Raw genomic sequence first — 16,751 nt, 5'->3', positions numbered from 1 at the left:
CGGAACATGGCGGAACGCAAACAGTAACCGCGGTTAGCGTTATGGCGCATGCGCAGTGGCCGCGACCGCAAGGAATAGCGTACGCAAAGCTTAGCGTATGCTATTCCAAAACTGCCTATTAACGCCGAAGTTCGACGCTAGGCGAAGACGTGCCGAGCATGTCAAGCAGTCAAGGTGACTCGTCACACGCGCACAGCACTTCAAGCATTTCGGCCACCAGAGTGTCGTTTCGACCACGTCCACTTGAACTTGGTAGGACCTCTTCCTCCTTCCCAGGGTTACAGATACCTGCTCACATGTGTCGACCGCTACTCACGGTGGCCTGAGGCGATGCCGATTCTGGACATCGCAGCCGGGACAGTCGCACAGGCGTTTGTGGCCACATGGGTTTCACGCTATGGCTGCCCACTGCGCATAACAACCGACCGTGGACGACAATTCCAGAGCAACCTATTCTCTGCGCTGGCAAGGCTTCTGGGAACACGGCTCCAGTTCACCACGGCTTACCACCCAGAGAGCAATGGAATGGTGGAGCGGCTACACCGTCAACTGAAGGCATCTCTAACGGCCAAATTGAATAGAGAGCACTGGGTGGAGAAGCTCCCTCTCGTTCTTCTGGGCCTGCGTACCGCGCTAAAAGAAGACCTCGGATTCAGTGCAGCAGAAATGCTGTACGGCTCTACAATCCGACTACCGGGAGAATTCTTTGGTGAGAAACCAAGCACTGCGCCGACACCTTCAGAACATATGGAAAGGCTATATTCCTGGTTGGAGCACCTGCGACCCAACGCGCCACGCGTCAGCCGCGAACAAAGAGTGTTTTCGTTCCCAGACATGAATACGGCAACCCATGTGTTCGTGCGACGAGACACAGTGAAAGCGCCGTTGACTCCTGCGTACGACGGGCCCTTCCGTGTGTTGTCGCGGTCCAACAAAACTGTGACCATTCGTGTTCGCGACAGAGAGGACATCGTTTCTCTCGACCGCGTGAAACCGGCTCACCTCATGGACTAACTCGTTTTTGCTAACATTTGCTCGTTTTTTTTTTCATGGCTCCGCGGTCTAGGGGGGGGGGGGGCTCTTGTAGCGGGCGTTGATGCCGGTGACCGCGATAATTTTTGTGTGCGCATACCAATTCTTACACAGAGGCGCACGGCGCATACGCGGTCAACATGCCTCACGTTATCTCCGGAGTGCCGCGGGAGATAAGCAGCCACGCCCCCTTTGTGTTGGCGTTTTCGAAGCCTGTTTTTCGTAGAAAAATAAAATTAGTTCTTGCCCAGACTTCAAGGAGTGTAGGTGTTTGCTTCTCGCTGCTCCTTGGGGCGAGTACGCTACAGTAGAAGAGAACGATGGACACGGGTATGTTCGCGGCTCGCGCTCAGTGGCCGTTGACAGTGAGTCGCGGCCGAGTCTTGGAATGATAAAGACGTGTTGCTCAGTGTCTCGTTCTCGTCTCCGAGGGGTTTTGCGCGGCGGTTGGCCCAGACCCTTACAATGCAAACACAGGCGGTCTTAGAACAGCTCAGAACACGCCGGTGCCACTGGACGCGTGCAGCTCGTGGCAGGAATTACTAAAATTGCCCCACATCATACGCCCATGGAATGCACATACCTTCGGCCAACTGAAGATAACTTTTTCACGCTGGTATTCACGAATTTCGGGTGAGCGAAGCATTGTCGAAATATGGAGAAGCACTTAAAAGGGCGCACGTTTATCATTTTTATAACGGCACGACATGACGAACCGAAGCATTCGGAGCCGAAGGCGTTCACTTCGGCCTGCATGACGCCCCAAAAATTATGTAGTGGCCTTACGTAAGCGTAAACAAAGGCCGATGGTTGTTCTTTGAAGATGACTGGTAGCAGAAGTACTCTCAGTGAGTTTACAGTGGAATTCATGTCGTATTATTTCGACCTTACCGCTGAATCCATCTTCGGGATATCTTTGACGTGAAGTGTATTATCCAAAGGTTAAATGATCGTGTGCGTTCTCTGTCAAAAGAATAATAGAGTTAAAACCCTCAGCTATATAATCAAACCCTCATGGTTCACGAGGGGCCGCTCTGCGGCCTGTTAATTAAGAACCTGCTTGCAACTCGATCTGTGCAAGCACTGATCAAGTCAGCACGAGATCCATGGCGTAAGAACTCAACGCCGCACAGAAGTTTTGTAAGATATGAGTCCAGTTATGACATTCAAAACTAATCTAAACACGTGAGGCACAAGTGGCTGCGATACCGAAAAGGCAGTGTGCCAAACTTTGGTTACGCTTAAAGGTGCGCCGGCGCGCTGAGTTCATCAGACGACAGTTGGCCTCTACCGGAAGTAATTCATCTTTTTGAAAACTTGCAACAAAGTTTTTCCATATTTCAGCCTGTTTATTTAACTACAACTTTTATACACAGTATCAAAGGGAACACGCGCATCTGGTCCAAACACTGCTCTTGATTTATGTCGGCTGTTGGCCAATAAGGATGCGATGTCTCTTGAGACGCGGACAAACAGATACGTGACGTCAACTGAGAGGCGCCCGCCCACCTACGAGAGTGAGAACCGGCCTCTCTGTGAAAAGAGGGCGTGGGAGGAAACAGCAACTTCGCGCTCCGCTTGTAGTCTTTACGCGCCACGCACGACTGCAATATTTGGCTGAGCAATTCATAGCCGTGTCAGCTTTCCGCAGGATGTGTTATTTTAACAAGCCCAAGGGGTGCTCCATGACTAGACACGGGATTTTAAGCAAGTACCTCTTCTGTTCCTTACGCTCCTATCGTGCTATTTTGATATGTGAGCATGAATTAGAGGCTAAGAAGAGTTTTTATAGTGTTTTTATAATGCCTATAAATGCCTATTCTTGGCGTTCGTGCCTGTATGCCCATAAGTGCCTATAAATGCCTATTTTCAATAATGGCGCGTATATGAACATCTACTTAGCCTCAAGTTTCCCTTCCGGGTACAGATTAAGCTCGCTATTCATTTTACCACATGACATTGAGTGTTCGGAACTAGAGCACTGCACGGGCTCGGGTCCTCCCTAAAACCCGGGCCCGGCCCGTGGGCCGAGCCGGGTAAAGTAGTTTTCATGGCGGGATCGGGCCGGGCTCGAGCCTGAAGCTCCGGGCTTTGGGCCGGGCCCGGGTTTCAGGTGGCGGGCTCGGGTCGGACCGGGCTTGGACTTTGCACCGTTCTTAAAGGATCACTAAAGTGAAACACTGAATCGGTTTAGACCGATAAAGTGTACTCTAAAAACCCCAGCGTCATTTATTTCGCCATTAATGAGTAATAATAAAGGAGAAAATCAGGGTAAAAGTTCCATGCTGATATTTCGCGCTGAAATCTCCGCACGTGACGTCACGGATTTCAAGCTGTATTCGTCGTACTTTGGGGACCTTCGCTCAACGAAATTTCCATAAACTTGGTATGTTAAGTCTGTTAACCCTTTCAGCCCTGGATTTTTTTATTTTGGCCGGATACATTTTCTGTGCATGTTTTCCTAATAGTTGGGACCTCAGAAGGCCAAAACCGAAAAATTAAGCCAGTGGTACAAGTATTTATGGATTAATTAGCATGGAATCAAATTAGGTAATCAGGGCTCAGTGGTTGTGAAATTAGGAAAATGGCTTTTTTATTTATGCTACTCCCTAGAGTACACAAAATGTGAACCACGTCTCATTTTTCAGTGTGATATTCCTTGAAACAGCTTCTGTATGACGTCCCGAAAACGGCGCTTAGCCGCCTCACCTGACCCGCCACGGCGTCAACGATCACTACGGTCAAGGTTTTTCTTCTTTATGGCTCGCAGCTCCGCAAATATGTTGCAATTTTGGTGTCAATCACAGTGGGGATCATTGAAGAAGCATTTCCCCAAAAATGAGCAGTTTTGGTTTCATTTACGAGATGCTAGGGGAACTTTTGTGCGGTGTCGTCAATTGACGACGCCAGGGCCGAAAGGGTTAAGGCCCCTCAGAGGTTAATGTACTTCATTTTTAGCCACTATAATCTACGTAGGGCCCAGTAGGTGCCGTCAGAATCTATGACGTCACGGCGTTTGCTGCGTGAATTTCAAGTTGGCGTCACTACCTGCATTTCCCTGCGAGCTTTCTCTCTTACCAAGAGTCTTGTCGCGGCGAGCGTGGTGATTTTGTAATGGTAAAAGAGTAATTGACTGATAACAGAAAAATCGTTTCTTTCTTTAATGTGCCTTGTTCCGCATACGCTCTGCATACATAGAAGTCCCACATTTTATCTCGAAAAAACGCTTTTTTAATGTGGGCTAAGCTATTTGGAGAAGTGTTATGAGGGATGAGCACTGAACTGCTTTTTCTTCTTGCATATGAGCTACTTGATTTATCTGAAACGGGCGAGCTAAACTAAATAGACCAGGCGCTTATATGTAACATCTCGCTATTCCATACAGAGAGCAGTCAAATAATAATACCGCTCTCTAGAACTGACGCTGCATGGAAGCTCCGCGTGCTTGCTCGTCAATGCACCACGTCGCAATGGAACGAGCCGCACTTTAAGCATGCGCGACTATATTCCCTGGACCCAACTCTGAGCCTTCAAATTCCTCCAGGCCTTCGTCGAGCTGACGCGACCCTCCTATGCAGGTTATGGTTGGGTGTCGCATTTACGCGCGCGTACGCGTGCCGCATAGGAATGGACGACACCGCATCATGTGACCACTGCGGCAGTGATGAAACTATTCAACATATTCTGTGCGACTGCCCACAGTACTGTTCCCAGAGACAGTCACTTTGCAACGCGCTCGATAAGTTGGACGACCGCACTCTGTCGGAAGAAAGAATCCTGCGCCATCGACCGGACCAAACGTCACAGAAAAAGGCTGTGCAAGCGCTACTGCGTTTTCTGCGTTCAACCGGTCTCTCAGAACGGCTCTGACTGGAACGTCTTGCGTGTGTGTGCATGTGTGCGTGTTTTTTTTTTTCGTTTTCATTTTATCTCTCTCTCTCTGTCCTCTTTCTTACCCCTATTTCCCCATCCCTGTGCAGGGTAGCCAACCGGTCACTCGCGCCAGGTTAACCTCCCTGCGTTTCCTTTTCATCTATTTCTCTCTCTCTCTATTCCGTGCTTTATTTGCTTTCGTTATTATTTTATATCCCAAATGTTACTCTGTAATCGCTGTAATAAATGTAATATAATAAACTTATACCAATGAGATCAAATCAAATCAAATCAAATTTTATTCCGGTGTACAGCGAACACTGTATACAGAGGAAATTGGGCTAAAGGTGTGTTAGTACACCTGACGAGGGCCCAACTTCCCTACGGTAGGCACATGTTGCAGCATGAATTGCATAGAAGTGTTACACAGTGATGGTACAATATTATACAATGTTATACAATGTGTCAGTTATACAATGCGTAAAGGCACTGCCTCGAATCAAAGTATCTCACATGCTAAACGCAACAATAACAAATACAAAATAAAGTACATTTCAATCAGTCACTTGTACATAACAGTAGTTTAAGACATCAATGAATAGCTGGTAAATATTTATTGGACATAAAAGATCATGAAAAATTACCTAAAGAAGACAAGACAACATTATAAAGCTTTTTCTACATTTCTTCTTATAGCAGACTGTTTAGCACATTTGAAGGAATGTTACAGTTTGAATATTCCCTTATCAGAAAATCAATTTTTGGATAAACATTCAAGGTACGAGGTATGATAACCGAAAGTTTCTGAAGGCCATAATTTGTACGTGTTGTATGGAAGTCATAGTGCTTATGTCGAAAATCGTATGATGTGTTGACATTTAGATATCGTTGTTCAAAACTCTTTTTATCATTTCTGACAAGTTGGTGTATATGAATTGATAGTTTTTTTCTGATATATTTGTGAAATGTTCAACAGGTTGTGTTTTCGAAATGCACTTTTCGTGCTTTCACGAATTGAGATACTTTCGATAGCACGTACAGCTCTTTTTTGGAGTACTGAAAGCTTCATTACGTCAGTCTCCCCATACAAGTATGCAATAAATAAAATGAGAATAAACAAGCGAGTAGTACAATAACAGCTTTACTCTAACCGGCAGTGCATAACGTAATTTATTTATTGTGCCTATTGAGCGAGCAACTTGAGTGCATAAGTAATTGATGTGTTCCGACCAAGACATATTCTCGTGAAATACAACCCCAAGAAATTTTATTTTTGATGCGCGTGCAATTTCGTTGCCGCGATATTTCAAACAAAACTGGTTATTAATGGTTTTATTTTTTGGTCTGAACAATACATACTTTGTTTTTGTGACGTTTAATTGCAACCGATTTGTTTGTAGCCATATTGATAGTTCGGATAACCATGCGTTTGCTGCATACTGTAATTCTTGGCAATCCTGTCCGGCGAAAAATACATTCGTGTCGTCAGCATAAATCACAATGTCCTTAATACCTTGCACGTTAACTATGTCGTTGATATTGAGTAAAAATAGGACGGGACCAAGAATAGATCCTTGTGGTACACCAGTTGAGATGAGTCCTGTGTTTGACCTAATATTATTAACAAACGTGAATTGCTGGCGATTATTTAGGTAGTTACTGAGTAAGTCCAACGCAACTCCTCTTATACCGTAAAAATGCAATTTTCTCTTTAGTATGTCATGGGCTACTGAATCAAACGCCTTGCGCAGGTCTAAAAAAAATACCTACTGTTAATAATTTATGCTCAAAGTTGTCTAGCATTTGTCATCCCCAGAGCGGTGACAGAGCTACAAAGCGGGGAAACGTTGTTGAATGTTAGAGCCCCCCTCTAAAACGAAACGACTGCACGGAATCTTGATACATAGAATCCCTATAAAGGCACATTCTTTTTCTATGACTCTGTGACTGCTCCCAGTGCTCATTTGGTGCGAGATGGACATGCACAGCCTGCTTTGTGTGCCCACATTCTTAACGTCGGAGCTTTCGTCTTCTTCCGCCATATCAGGGGTCTCAAACTCACCTCAGCTAACGGGCCGCATTCATGAAAATTCAGTCCCGCAAGGGCTAAGGCAATGACGAAGGCAGGAGCGTGGGAGGGGGGAACAGGTTTTAAAACTACCGTCATTTCATAGCAGACCTTTCTCATATCTAATATACGGGATCATTTTTGAAGGGGATTTGGCGGCAGGAGTTCAACAACACATCGATAACCATTGTCGCAAAATAGTGCGGAACGGAGCAACTTGGAGCGCGCCAGACTCCATCGAAGAAGATGAAACCGAGGGGCATTGAGGGCACGTGCAAGTGGCCGGCGCAGCAGTTCGCCTTTAGTATTGCCATTAAACGGACGTCTCTCTTTCACGTCTGGAAAACCAGTCATTTCATATCACCCATAATGACTAAAATCTGGACGCCGATTCTGAAATATAGCTTTTGTTTGACGGTTATGTATCAACACACGGTGACCGCAGGGGGTGCCTCCCGAAAAATATGCTTTCGATCTGTGATGCCTGCGTATCTCAAGAACATACTTATAAAGAAAAAAAAATTCGGCAGATCTCACGTGCCGTGGGAATCGATGTTATGCGAAGCATGCACAGGAAGGTGACTGTGTCGCAATTTTTCACATGAAGCGAAACGTTACGGAATGACGCTAGAGAAATGCGCAAATCGTACACGCACACACATATTTTGAAGAGTCGCACATGTATTATATAACCAGTTGTTTACAGATGCTTAATGATGCCAACAGCAACATAGGTGTTACCAACACCAAACGCAGTAAGCTGATATGTACTGCATATATTCTTCAATAATTTATAGCGTGAATTTGAATTGGACAATGAAGGAAAACAGATGCACAGGACAGGCGCTACTGGCAACTAAGCCTTATTCAGAAAAGTTTCCCTAGATATATACACCGCCGAGTCGCACGCACAGGCGCCGTGCACATACGTTACAGTCACAATTGCAGTTGTTAGAGTTGCATTGCAGTTGTTATGCTTATACTTATCCTTTATGACGGAGAACGCACGCACGTTTCACGAACCCGTGTGCATTTGTGGAAGGGCTTCTTGGCAGTTCTTCAATAAGCTCATCATCACCGTGATCAGCGAGCACCAGCAGCTGGACAGAAGTTGTCATCGGATCCGTTCGTGATCGCGGCTACGAACGGTCTAAGTGTAGGGAAGTGCGAGATATAGTAGAGCTGGTGGAAACCACGGATGGCTTTTACGAAAAATGATCTATATGATGCCTTCTGTCCTGGACGTGGCACCGAGATCTTGTGATGCCCTGTTCATATCCAAAGCGTCTTTCATGCCGTCTAAAAACCAGACGTTGTTGGGTTTCGATAAATCAATGCTGAAGTCACCGGTAATCATGAGGGACATAGTCCTCTCGGCAGAGTTATTGTAGGAAGCATTGACTCCTGTTTTTGCGTAATCCACGTGGTCGACGTTGTGGACCACGTGGACGAATGGATGGTAGCCCAGCGTGTTCCAGGGGTGCTCTGTCTTCAGCACCTAACTTTCCTTGCGTCGGCCGCAGTGGTGTAGTGGTTACGGTGCTCGGCTTCTGACCCGAAGGTCATGGGTTCGATCTCGGCCGCGACAGTCGCATTTCGATGGAGGCAAAATGCTAGAGGCCCGTGTACTGTGAAATGTCAGTGCAGGTTAACGAATACCACTGGGTTAAAATTTCTGGAGCCCTTTACTATGGCGTCTCTCATAATGATATCGGGGTTTTGGGACTTAAAACCCCAACAATTACTATTATTAGCACTTTCCTTCCGTGTCAATGTGTATGTTCGCGGTTACTGCGTTCATTGAGACTCTGTTTTTACCTTTGGCACATACCCGCATAACATGAACTCTGGTATGCGGGTTTGTACCACACGTGACTGAAGGAAAGGGTTTCATGACGTACGCGACAGGTATTCTTCGTTATTCATGTCATGACCAGTGAATCGTGTTCGTCATACACTCATCCTATGCTATGAAAATTTTGGTATATTACAACCTATGGAGACGACCGGGAGAGCGCCCAGACGTAGGCGGATAGATAGATAGATAGATAGATAGATAGATAGATAGATAGATAGATAGATAGATAGATAGATAGATAGATAGATAGATAGATAGATAGATAGATAGATAGATAGATAGATAGAAAGAAACGCCCAAAGGGCCTGAGGTTCGCTATGAAATGCTTCGCATTTCTTAGCATTCCGCTCGCAGACAGTCATGTGCGAGCGGAGGGCCGCTAGCGAGAAGTCCGCGAGCTGCGTAGTTGAGGCCCATATAGTGCGCTATATAGGGCGAGAGCTACTGATACTGCCGCAGCAGCGTTGGAATGTGCAGGAATAGAATAGGTCCATTAAACAAGGCGTGGGGTGAAGTATATTCGCTTGACGAAATATCTGGCTAGAAAAAGGACAATGACAGATTCCGTGCCGGGTGATGTCCCCTTATCTCGAACCATATGCATCCAATCTTTAAGCTTCGAGAAGCTTAGTCGCGCCTTTATTACCACACTCGAACGAACCCCGAAAATATATCGAAATCTCTTCGTCCACCTCCTGCCAGTCCTAACCGCGTAGTCCAATGGCCACTTTCTACCAGGACAACATCGCTGGGAAGGCATAAGCCTATTATAATATAGAAAAAGTGAGCATGGTGCAAGCCGTGCATAACATACACTGCTGAAAATTGCAAGGAGAAGCCCTCAAAGAGGCGGTTTATAGATGACATTCAAGAGTGGCACGATGTTCGGGAATGAGAGAAGTGGAGGGATGAGCTACAAGCCATATTCATTCTACAGAGCTCCAAAAAGACATCCTAGATTTGCTCCAGTGGTGGAAGTTGAGAACGACTGCCGACGCCTTCGCAATCGGCAAGGCATATCATATGTGGTGCGCCCCTGCGGCTAGCGCGAGCGGTGCAGGAAGCTTTAGCGCGGCAGGATATGTGGTGCAACAGCGCATGGCGTGCTTAAAGTAGGGATCTCTTGATACCTTGATTTTGCGCACAATAACATGTAAACACATAAACTATCAACTATGCCGTAAGGAACTTATACACTGTCTATACTAGCAGTGGTGTGCTATATGAAAATAATACTATGACAAATAGTGTTTTTCTTGCTTTCGGCTGCTTATACGCATACACGTGGTGCACGCGGTTCCATACATTTACCTAGACTGGTGTGTGTACAACAACTGTCACAAAGTTGTTTTTTTTCCCTCTGTTTCTGTTGCTGTGGCAAGGTTCTAAAATGGTGAAAACAGGTGCTACATATCGAGAAGGGTGCACGTCTCCCTTTGTGGTTAGAGCATGCTATAAATTTCAATAGTCTACAGAGTGCAATAAAAACAAAGTGAAGTGATCGTTTTGTTCTCTGCCAAGCTGATCTAGAACACATGATCTGGCGGTGCTCTGTGTTACGTGGCGGCAAGGTCATCATGCCGTCCAAATGGGAGGCTCCTATTACCAGCTCCGCGCTAGAAGAACAGCTATATGGGCCGTCCAACTGACCTGCGACGCAGCAGAGAGACTTGGTCTTTCTGTCCCGATGTCGGAGAGCGGCCCGCGACGTGCTAGAGCGCGTTCCGGTGGACCATAATAAAGATTATCTATCCACCAATCCATCCTTTGTTCTTATTGCGCTCCCTATCGAAACTGAACTCGTGCTGCAAATCACTTTCCTTGCTGAAATATCTGCTACAAAACGCCCTTCATGATCCCAAGTGTGTTTGCCGAAAAAAAAATGCGTAGAGTATGCCACTGCCGGAGAAACAATCATTGTATCTAATATATCCGCTCAACTGTTTGCACCGTGAGCCCCTTTTTACAAGGAATTACCTCATGATAAAGTATAATATAAACATACGCCAACAAAGCGTAGATATTTGCCACTTAAAACACCTTGCTGTCGATTCCATGTTCGGGCAACACCACCTAGATTACTAGGTCGGGCCTCAGTCGGGCCTGATCTGTGGTCGGGCCGGGCCGGGCCGGGTAGGCGAAGTTTTTTCTCGGGTTCGGGCCGGCCCGGGTCTCATTTTGAGTCACTGGGCCGGGTTGGGGCGGGTAAATTTGAACGACTTCCGGGCCCGGGCCGAGAATTACGGCCCGTGCAGTGCTCTATTCGGAACTATACGGGCGTTAACCTAGTGCTCTAGTTCAACCAACTCCCGGAAACAACCGCTAGTCGCAGTGAAATCGGACGCACCGGCGAGCATACGCCGCCGCGCTGACATGCGAAATTGCGGAGAGGCATCAGGGAAGAGCGAAGAGCAAAACAAGAAAGAATAATGTGGTGTGCCCGCGAGTTTTGTTTAGTTTATAGCTTACTTTTTACCCCTTTCTCTACCGAAGACGAGCTGAGCTCGTCCACGCTGAAAGAAGCGTTTGCGGGCACAGAAATTAAGCTACCCTGATTCATATTGCAGAGTTCTCTTTGTCTTGAGCAGCTGGTGCAGTAAAAAATTAAAACAAAGCGCGCTCAAAGCATGCATTTTGGTCGAGAAAATACTGGAGTTTGGTAACCGGAATTAGAAAATGGCGTCCTCCTCTGGGCCACTCGTGCTGGCAGCGCCTTTTTTCAGATAAAAGAAACGTTAGTGGAGCTGAAACACCCTTCCCTACATGCTTCGCCCCTTCCTATCTTTTTGTTTTTCTAAATCATCGGATTCGGACGAAGACCGCGTCCCAACGTTTGGGCAGTACAACCCCCCCCCCCCCCCCGACGCCTCCAAAGCTCTATTTCACAGGCTTCCTTCTGCCTGCGCATTATTTTTTTTAATTTTCAGAGATATTTTGTTCACCGAATACCGGAGGGGTTAGTGTAGTTTCCATGGTGCAGTGCAGTGAAGCCAATCCTCTGCTTATTTTAAAAAAATTCTTTTGCTTGTACCTTGGAAATATAGTGCCTTTAAATAGTTTTTAGTTGTTTCGAGACACGTAGAATAATATCGGCGAAGAAAGAAGTCGCATTGTTCTATCGTTTTTCGTAAAAAAAAATTGTTAGGGAATGGGTTAAGGCGTTCACCGCCTGGGGAGAAGCTGGTTCTACGCGATTCGACCCGGCCAGTAGGAATAATCTATAGTCTTTAGCGACCTGCATGGATATTTGCTCCTGTTCTACCCTCTCAGTCATGCAGAAAAGAACGGCACAGGGGTGTGTTGATTTGACCGTAGACACTTGGCTGACCAGGCTACAGAATAAGCAGAGACACCGTGATCTGCAAAACGTGCGTGACAAAGGACAATTGCGCAGTTACATTCAAGTGTTGGTGCCTGTGTGCAACGTTAAACACTAACGTTTCTTGTTTTCCTGTCGTAAATAGACACCGCGCACGTCTTCCTTTGAAATTATTTGCATTCATGTGAAAATTTATTCTGCGTATATTTACGATATTGGAGGCCTAAAGCGTTGTTTGCCTCCCTATTTTGGTGCCTAAAACACGCTAGAGTGGTTGCTTGGGCGAGTTGGTACGACATACTTCACATAAAAAACAGCGCTAAAAATCGGCGGACAAGAGAAAGAAGGACACAGACAGCGCCGCCGTCTGTGTCCTTCTTTCTCTTGTCCGCCGTTTTTTAGCGCTGTTTTTATGTGAACTACAACACGCGTTTTCAGTGCGTAAAAATCCGGCCTCTATGAAACATGACCCCTTTAACTGGCAACCCCACATCGAATACATGGCTGAAAAATGTGCGCTTGTTGTTGGCATGTTGCGTAGGCTAAGCAACTACCGCACAGGTATGAGAAGAGACGCACTCCTAATGATCTATCGCATGTACGTTCGCCCTATTTTGGAATTTCGTTGCGTACTTTTCTCTGGTGCTTCAGCTTACAAGATACGGCCTCTAATTCTTCTGGAAAGAGAAGAGCTGCGCTTATGCCTCGGTCTCCCTAAAACTGTTTCTAACAATGTTTTGTATCGAGGGCTCTTCCGGTTTCGCCTTCTGACTGTTCAGACATTCATCACCACGATAATCAGAAACAGCTTTTATTTCCACTCGAGAATTATTTTTTGGGGCTGCATGGTCGCAATTTCGCACACCACAAGTTATATTTGTACAACGTTTACTGGACCCTCTCGACGTACGTATCTGCGATACAACCCCGACTCGTGATAATTCGTACGTACCCTGTAGATATTCAATATGACGATATTTTTCCTAATCATGCAATACTAATCCCCCATCATATTTTATACTTGTTTATTACATGAACACCTGCAGAGCATTAGAACTAACGTTATTATTGCTCAGGCGCATCACAGTGTGACGAAAAGTCAGGGGTTGGTATATTTAGCACGAATTCGGTTTGGTCCTATTCCTTTGGATTACCCGATTTCATACCCGTTTTTTCTGGGTGAATTTCAGGGAGTGGTGCTCGCATTGCGCAGGTTAACTCGGCAATTACATCTCCCGTTATAATCACAGATTCTCTGTGTTGCGCTTTCCGCTGGGGCTCACTCCCATGTAATAAAGGCGCTTCGTACACTGGTACCCGCATATCTGATAAAAGCTCGATTAGTGTGGGTTCCTGGTAGTGATGCAGAACTATCGCTAGCACTACCGATAGTATCGATAGTTGAGTGACTATCGTACTATCGATGGTAGAAAAAAAACTATCGATAGCGGTATCGATAGTAAGATTGATACTACTATCGACAGCATAAAAGCAACCACACCAACTCATTGCGGCATAAACTTCGTTCCTCGAGTGCGTGGTAAATGGTGGAGCACAAAGAGCATGCAGAAGGGCAAGAAAGTTGACATGCACGTGTTCTTTCAAAATAATGCTTCGTTGACACTAATAATTAAGTTCAAGTGTTCACCTGTAGCGGAAAAGAAGCCGTTAAATATGGCGGAACTGAGTGGATTCAAAGTTATATTGCATTCTCTGAATTGAAAGGTAAAAAATATCAAGTAGTAATTGTTGAGATTTTACGTTTCAACATGAAAAAAAATTGCGCAGCTTGCGCTATGCGGCGCAAGGCTTGTTGACAGCAGAGCTGCTGGGCACCTAGCTGGTCCTGGCTTGGCTAGGCTTTTATGCTCTCGCCTGCCTCTTTCCCCCCTCTTGCTGTACTGTACTACACATGGCTGTGCTTTCACTCTCCTATAGCAATGTGTCACAGAAATTGGACAAGTGTTTGCATTCGCGACACTCGTCCACTAAAACGTAAGGGAACATACGGGCGGTAACAACCGATTAGGGGCCACACGTTTCAGCTTCTCCTTTTGACCATGCATCTGTATCGAGTGCTTGTGCGGTGATCGAACGCGTGCCGGTTCATGATGACGATAATTTTCTATCTACTACGCACGTCAAAACTCGACCATAACATTTCTGCTGTAACAAATTCCTGTAGCACGCATGTGCCACTGAATTTCGGCAAATCCCGCTATTAACCACATTGGTCCACTAAAAGGTAAAGGAACACACGGGCGGCAACCACCGATTAAGGGCCGCACGTTTCAGCTTCTCTTTGTAACCATCTGTACCGTGTTCTTGGGCGGTGATTGAACGCGTGCCGGTTCACGATGACGGTAATTTTCTATCTACTACGGACGTCAAAACTCGACCATAACATTTCTGCTGTAACAAATTCCTGTAGTACGCATGTGCCACAGAATTTCGGCAAATCCCACTATTAACCACATTGGTCCACTAAAAAGTAAAGGAACTCGCCGGCGGCAACCACCGATTAAGGGCCGCGCGTTTCAGCTTCTCCTTTTGACCATCTGTACCGAGTGCTTGTGCGGTGATTGAACGCGTGCCGGTTCATGATGGCGATAATTTTCTGTCTACTACGGACGTCAAAACTCGACCATAACATTTCTGCTGTAACAAATTCCTGTAGCACGCATGTGCCACAGAATTTCGGCATATCCCACTATTAACCACATTGGTCCACTAAAAAGTAAAGGAACTCGCCGGCGGCAACCACCGATTAAGGTCCGCACGTTTCAGCTTTTCCTTTTGACCATCTGTACCGAGTGTTTGTGCGGTGATTGAACGCGTGGCGGTTCATGATGGCGATAATTTCCTATCTACTAAGGACGTCAAAACTCGACCATAACATTTCTGCTGTAACAAATTCCTGTAGCGCACATGTGCCACAGAATTTCGGCAAATCCCACTATTAACCACATTGGTCCACTAAAAAGTAAAGGAACTCGCCGGCGGCAACCACCGATTAAGGGCCGCACGTTTCAGCTTCTCCTTTTGACCACCTGTACCGAGTGCTTGTGCGGTGATCGAACGCGTGCCGGTTCATTATGATGATAATTTTATATCTACGACACACGGCAAACATCGACCATAACAGCTCTGCTGTAAAGTATCAGCAGCTAAGTTGGTAATTGTAAGATGTAACTGATTTCTCTTTAATTATGAATTTTTTGGTTGTACAACACCGGGCATTTTCGCTGCGGAAAGAATTTGTCTCTGTCACCAAAATGTTCCTGATAAACAAACTCAGTGTTAATGATAGTGGGCTATCATGATGGTTTTGACAATATCGTCTGCCAACAAAGGCGTCATTATTCACAGAACTATCAGTATTATTACCTGCAGTAATGGTACCGATGGCACTATCGATTGCACTATCGGTAAAACTATCTATAGGTTATCGATAGTAGTACTATCGATGGTTTTCTTACATAATCGATAGTTTCAAAAAAAGCTATTGATGCTATCGATAGCGCATTTAGCTATAGTTCTGGATCACTAGTTCCTGGACATAAAGGGTTTCTCCTAAATGTAATTGCTGATTCTTGACTGAAGTCGTCGATCAGTGGACCGATTTTACCTTATTTTCCAACATCCGCTTATGTGGTGGCTGCGCGATTTCGCAGGCGAAGCATTATGGAAGTAGTAGGCTACGCATTTGGGCTGGTTGGTTCATGATTACGAGTGAAAAACAGCGCTAAAAAGACGGGACAAGAAAGGACACAAAGCAGCGCCGTGGTCTCGTGTCCTTTCTTGTCCCGTCTTTTTAGCGCTGTTTTTCACTCATTACGGAAGTCTTTGCACACACAGCACTGACAAGTTCGACAGAATATCGGCACTTATTATATGCCTGGCGGAGGTCATTCTGTGAATCCCGTATACTGAAGTGCCAATCCGCCTCTTTCATTTTCCGGTGCTTCCCTCTGCCGTTTTGGTAGGGGTTTGGTAGGGGCAGGGACAACCGGTATTGCCTGAAGCAAGGCCTCGGAGATGATACACGTTTAGCGACTTTTCCGCTTAGGGAGAGCGCATGCGCCGGGCCGTGTTGAAAAAGATTCAGAGGCTGCGCTGTCGTGTACCGAAGCTAAATTTCTATCAACACAGGTCCGATCAGTAGTGATAACTATCAATAAATTGAATATCGATAGTATCGATCGTTTTTTTTTTAAACTATCGATAGTGTAAACAAACTATCGATAGTCCAGTCGGTAGTACCATCAGTAATATTACTAGCGATATTACTGGCACGCGTGTTTATTGCTTTGTTTCGACGGATTTGGGTTTGACCATCGAAGACTGTTCGGAGCCTTTGACACAGACCGTGCCGCAACGTCTGAGAAGCTTCCCGATTGTTTGAGATCATTTTGTTAAGCTTACGCGCTGGACGCGAATAGTCAAGTTTATTCGAAAGCTTACGCGAGCACAAGCGATAACGCTGAAAGGTTCGATGACTGATGTATAAAAGACGAAGCGTTCCATCGATCATCAGATTATTCGACGGCCGGTGACTGTTCTCGCCGCTATCAGTTTGCAGCGTGTATGTCTTGTATGTT

At 45.9% G+C, this 16,751-nt stretch overlaps 1 protein-coding gene across 1 annotated transcript; it reads left to right on the top strand.

Moving 5' to 3' along the window:
- The first annotated feature begins 330 nt into the window (after positions 1–330).
- On the top strand, positions 331–1,014 carry LOC119385285 (uncharacterized). The gene has a single exon (XM_037652758.1). It carries the CDS (start codon positions 331–333, stop codon positions 1,012–1,014), a length of 684 nt encoding a protein of 227 aa, XP_037508686.1.
- Positions 1,015–16,751: the final 15,737 nt, after the last annotated feature.

Source organism: Rhipicephalus sanguineus, chromosome 3, assembly GCF_013339695.2.
Source record: "Rhipicephalus sanguineus isolate Rsan-2018 chromosome 3, BIME_Rsan_1.4, whole genome shotgun sequence".
Taxonomy (NCBI): Eukaryota; Metazoa; Arthropoda; class Arachnida; order Ixodida; family Ixodidae; genus Rhipicephalus; species Rhipicephalus sanguineus.
The sequence above is the reverse complement of the archived record's forward strand: the minus strand, read 5'-3'. Positions and strand labels throughout refer to the sequence as shown.

Coding starts and splice junctions, on each gene's coding strand:
- LOC119385285 (XM_037652758.1), top strand. CDS start 331: ATGCCGATTCTGGACATCGCAGCCGGGACAGTCGCACAGGCGTTTGTG.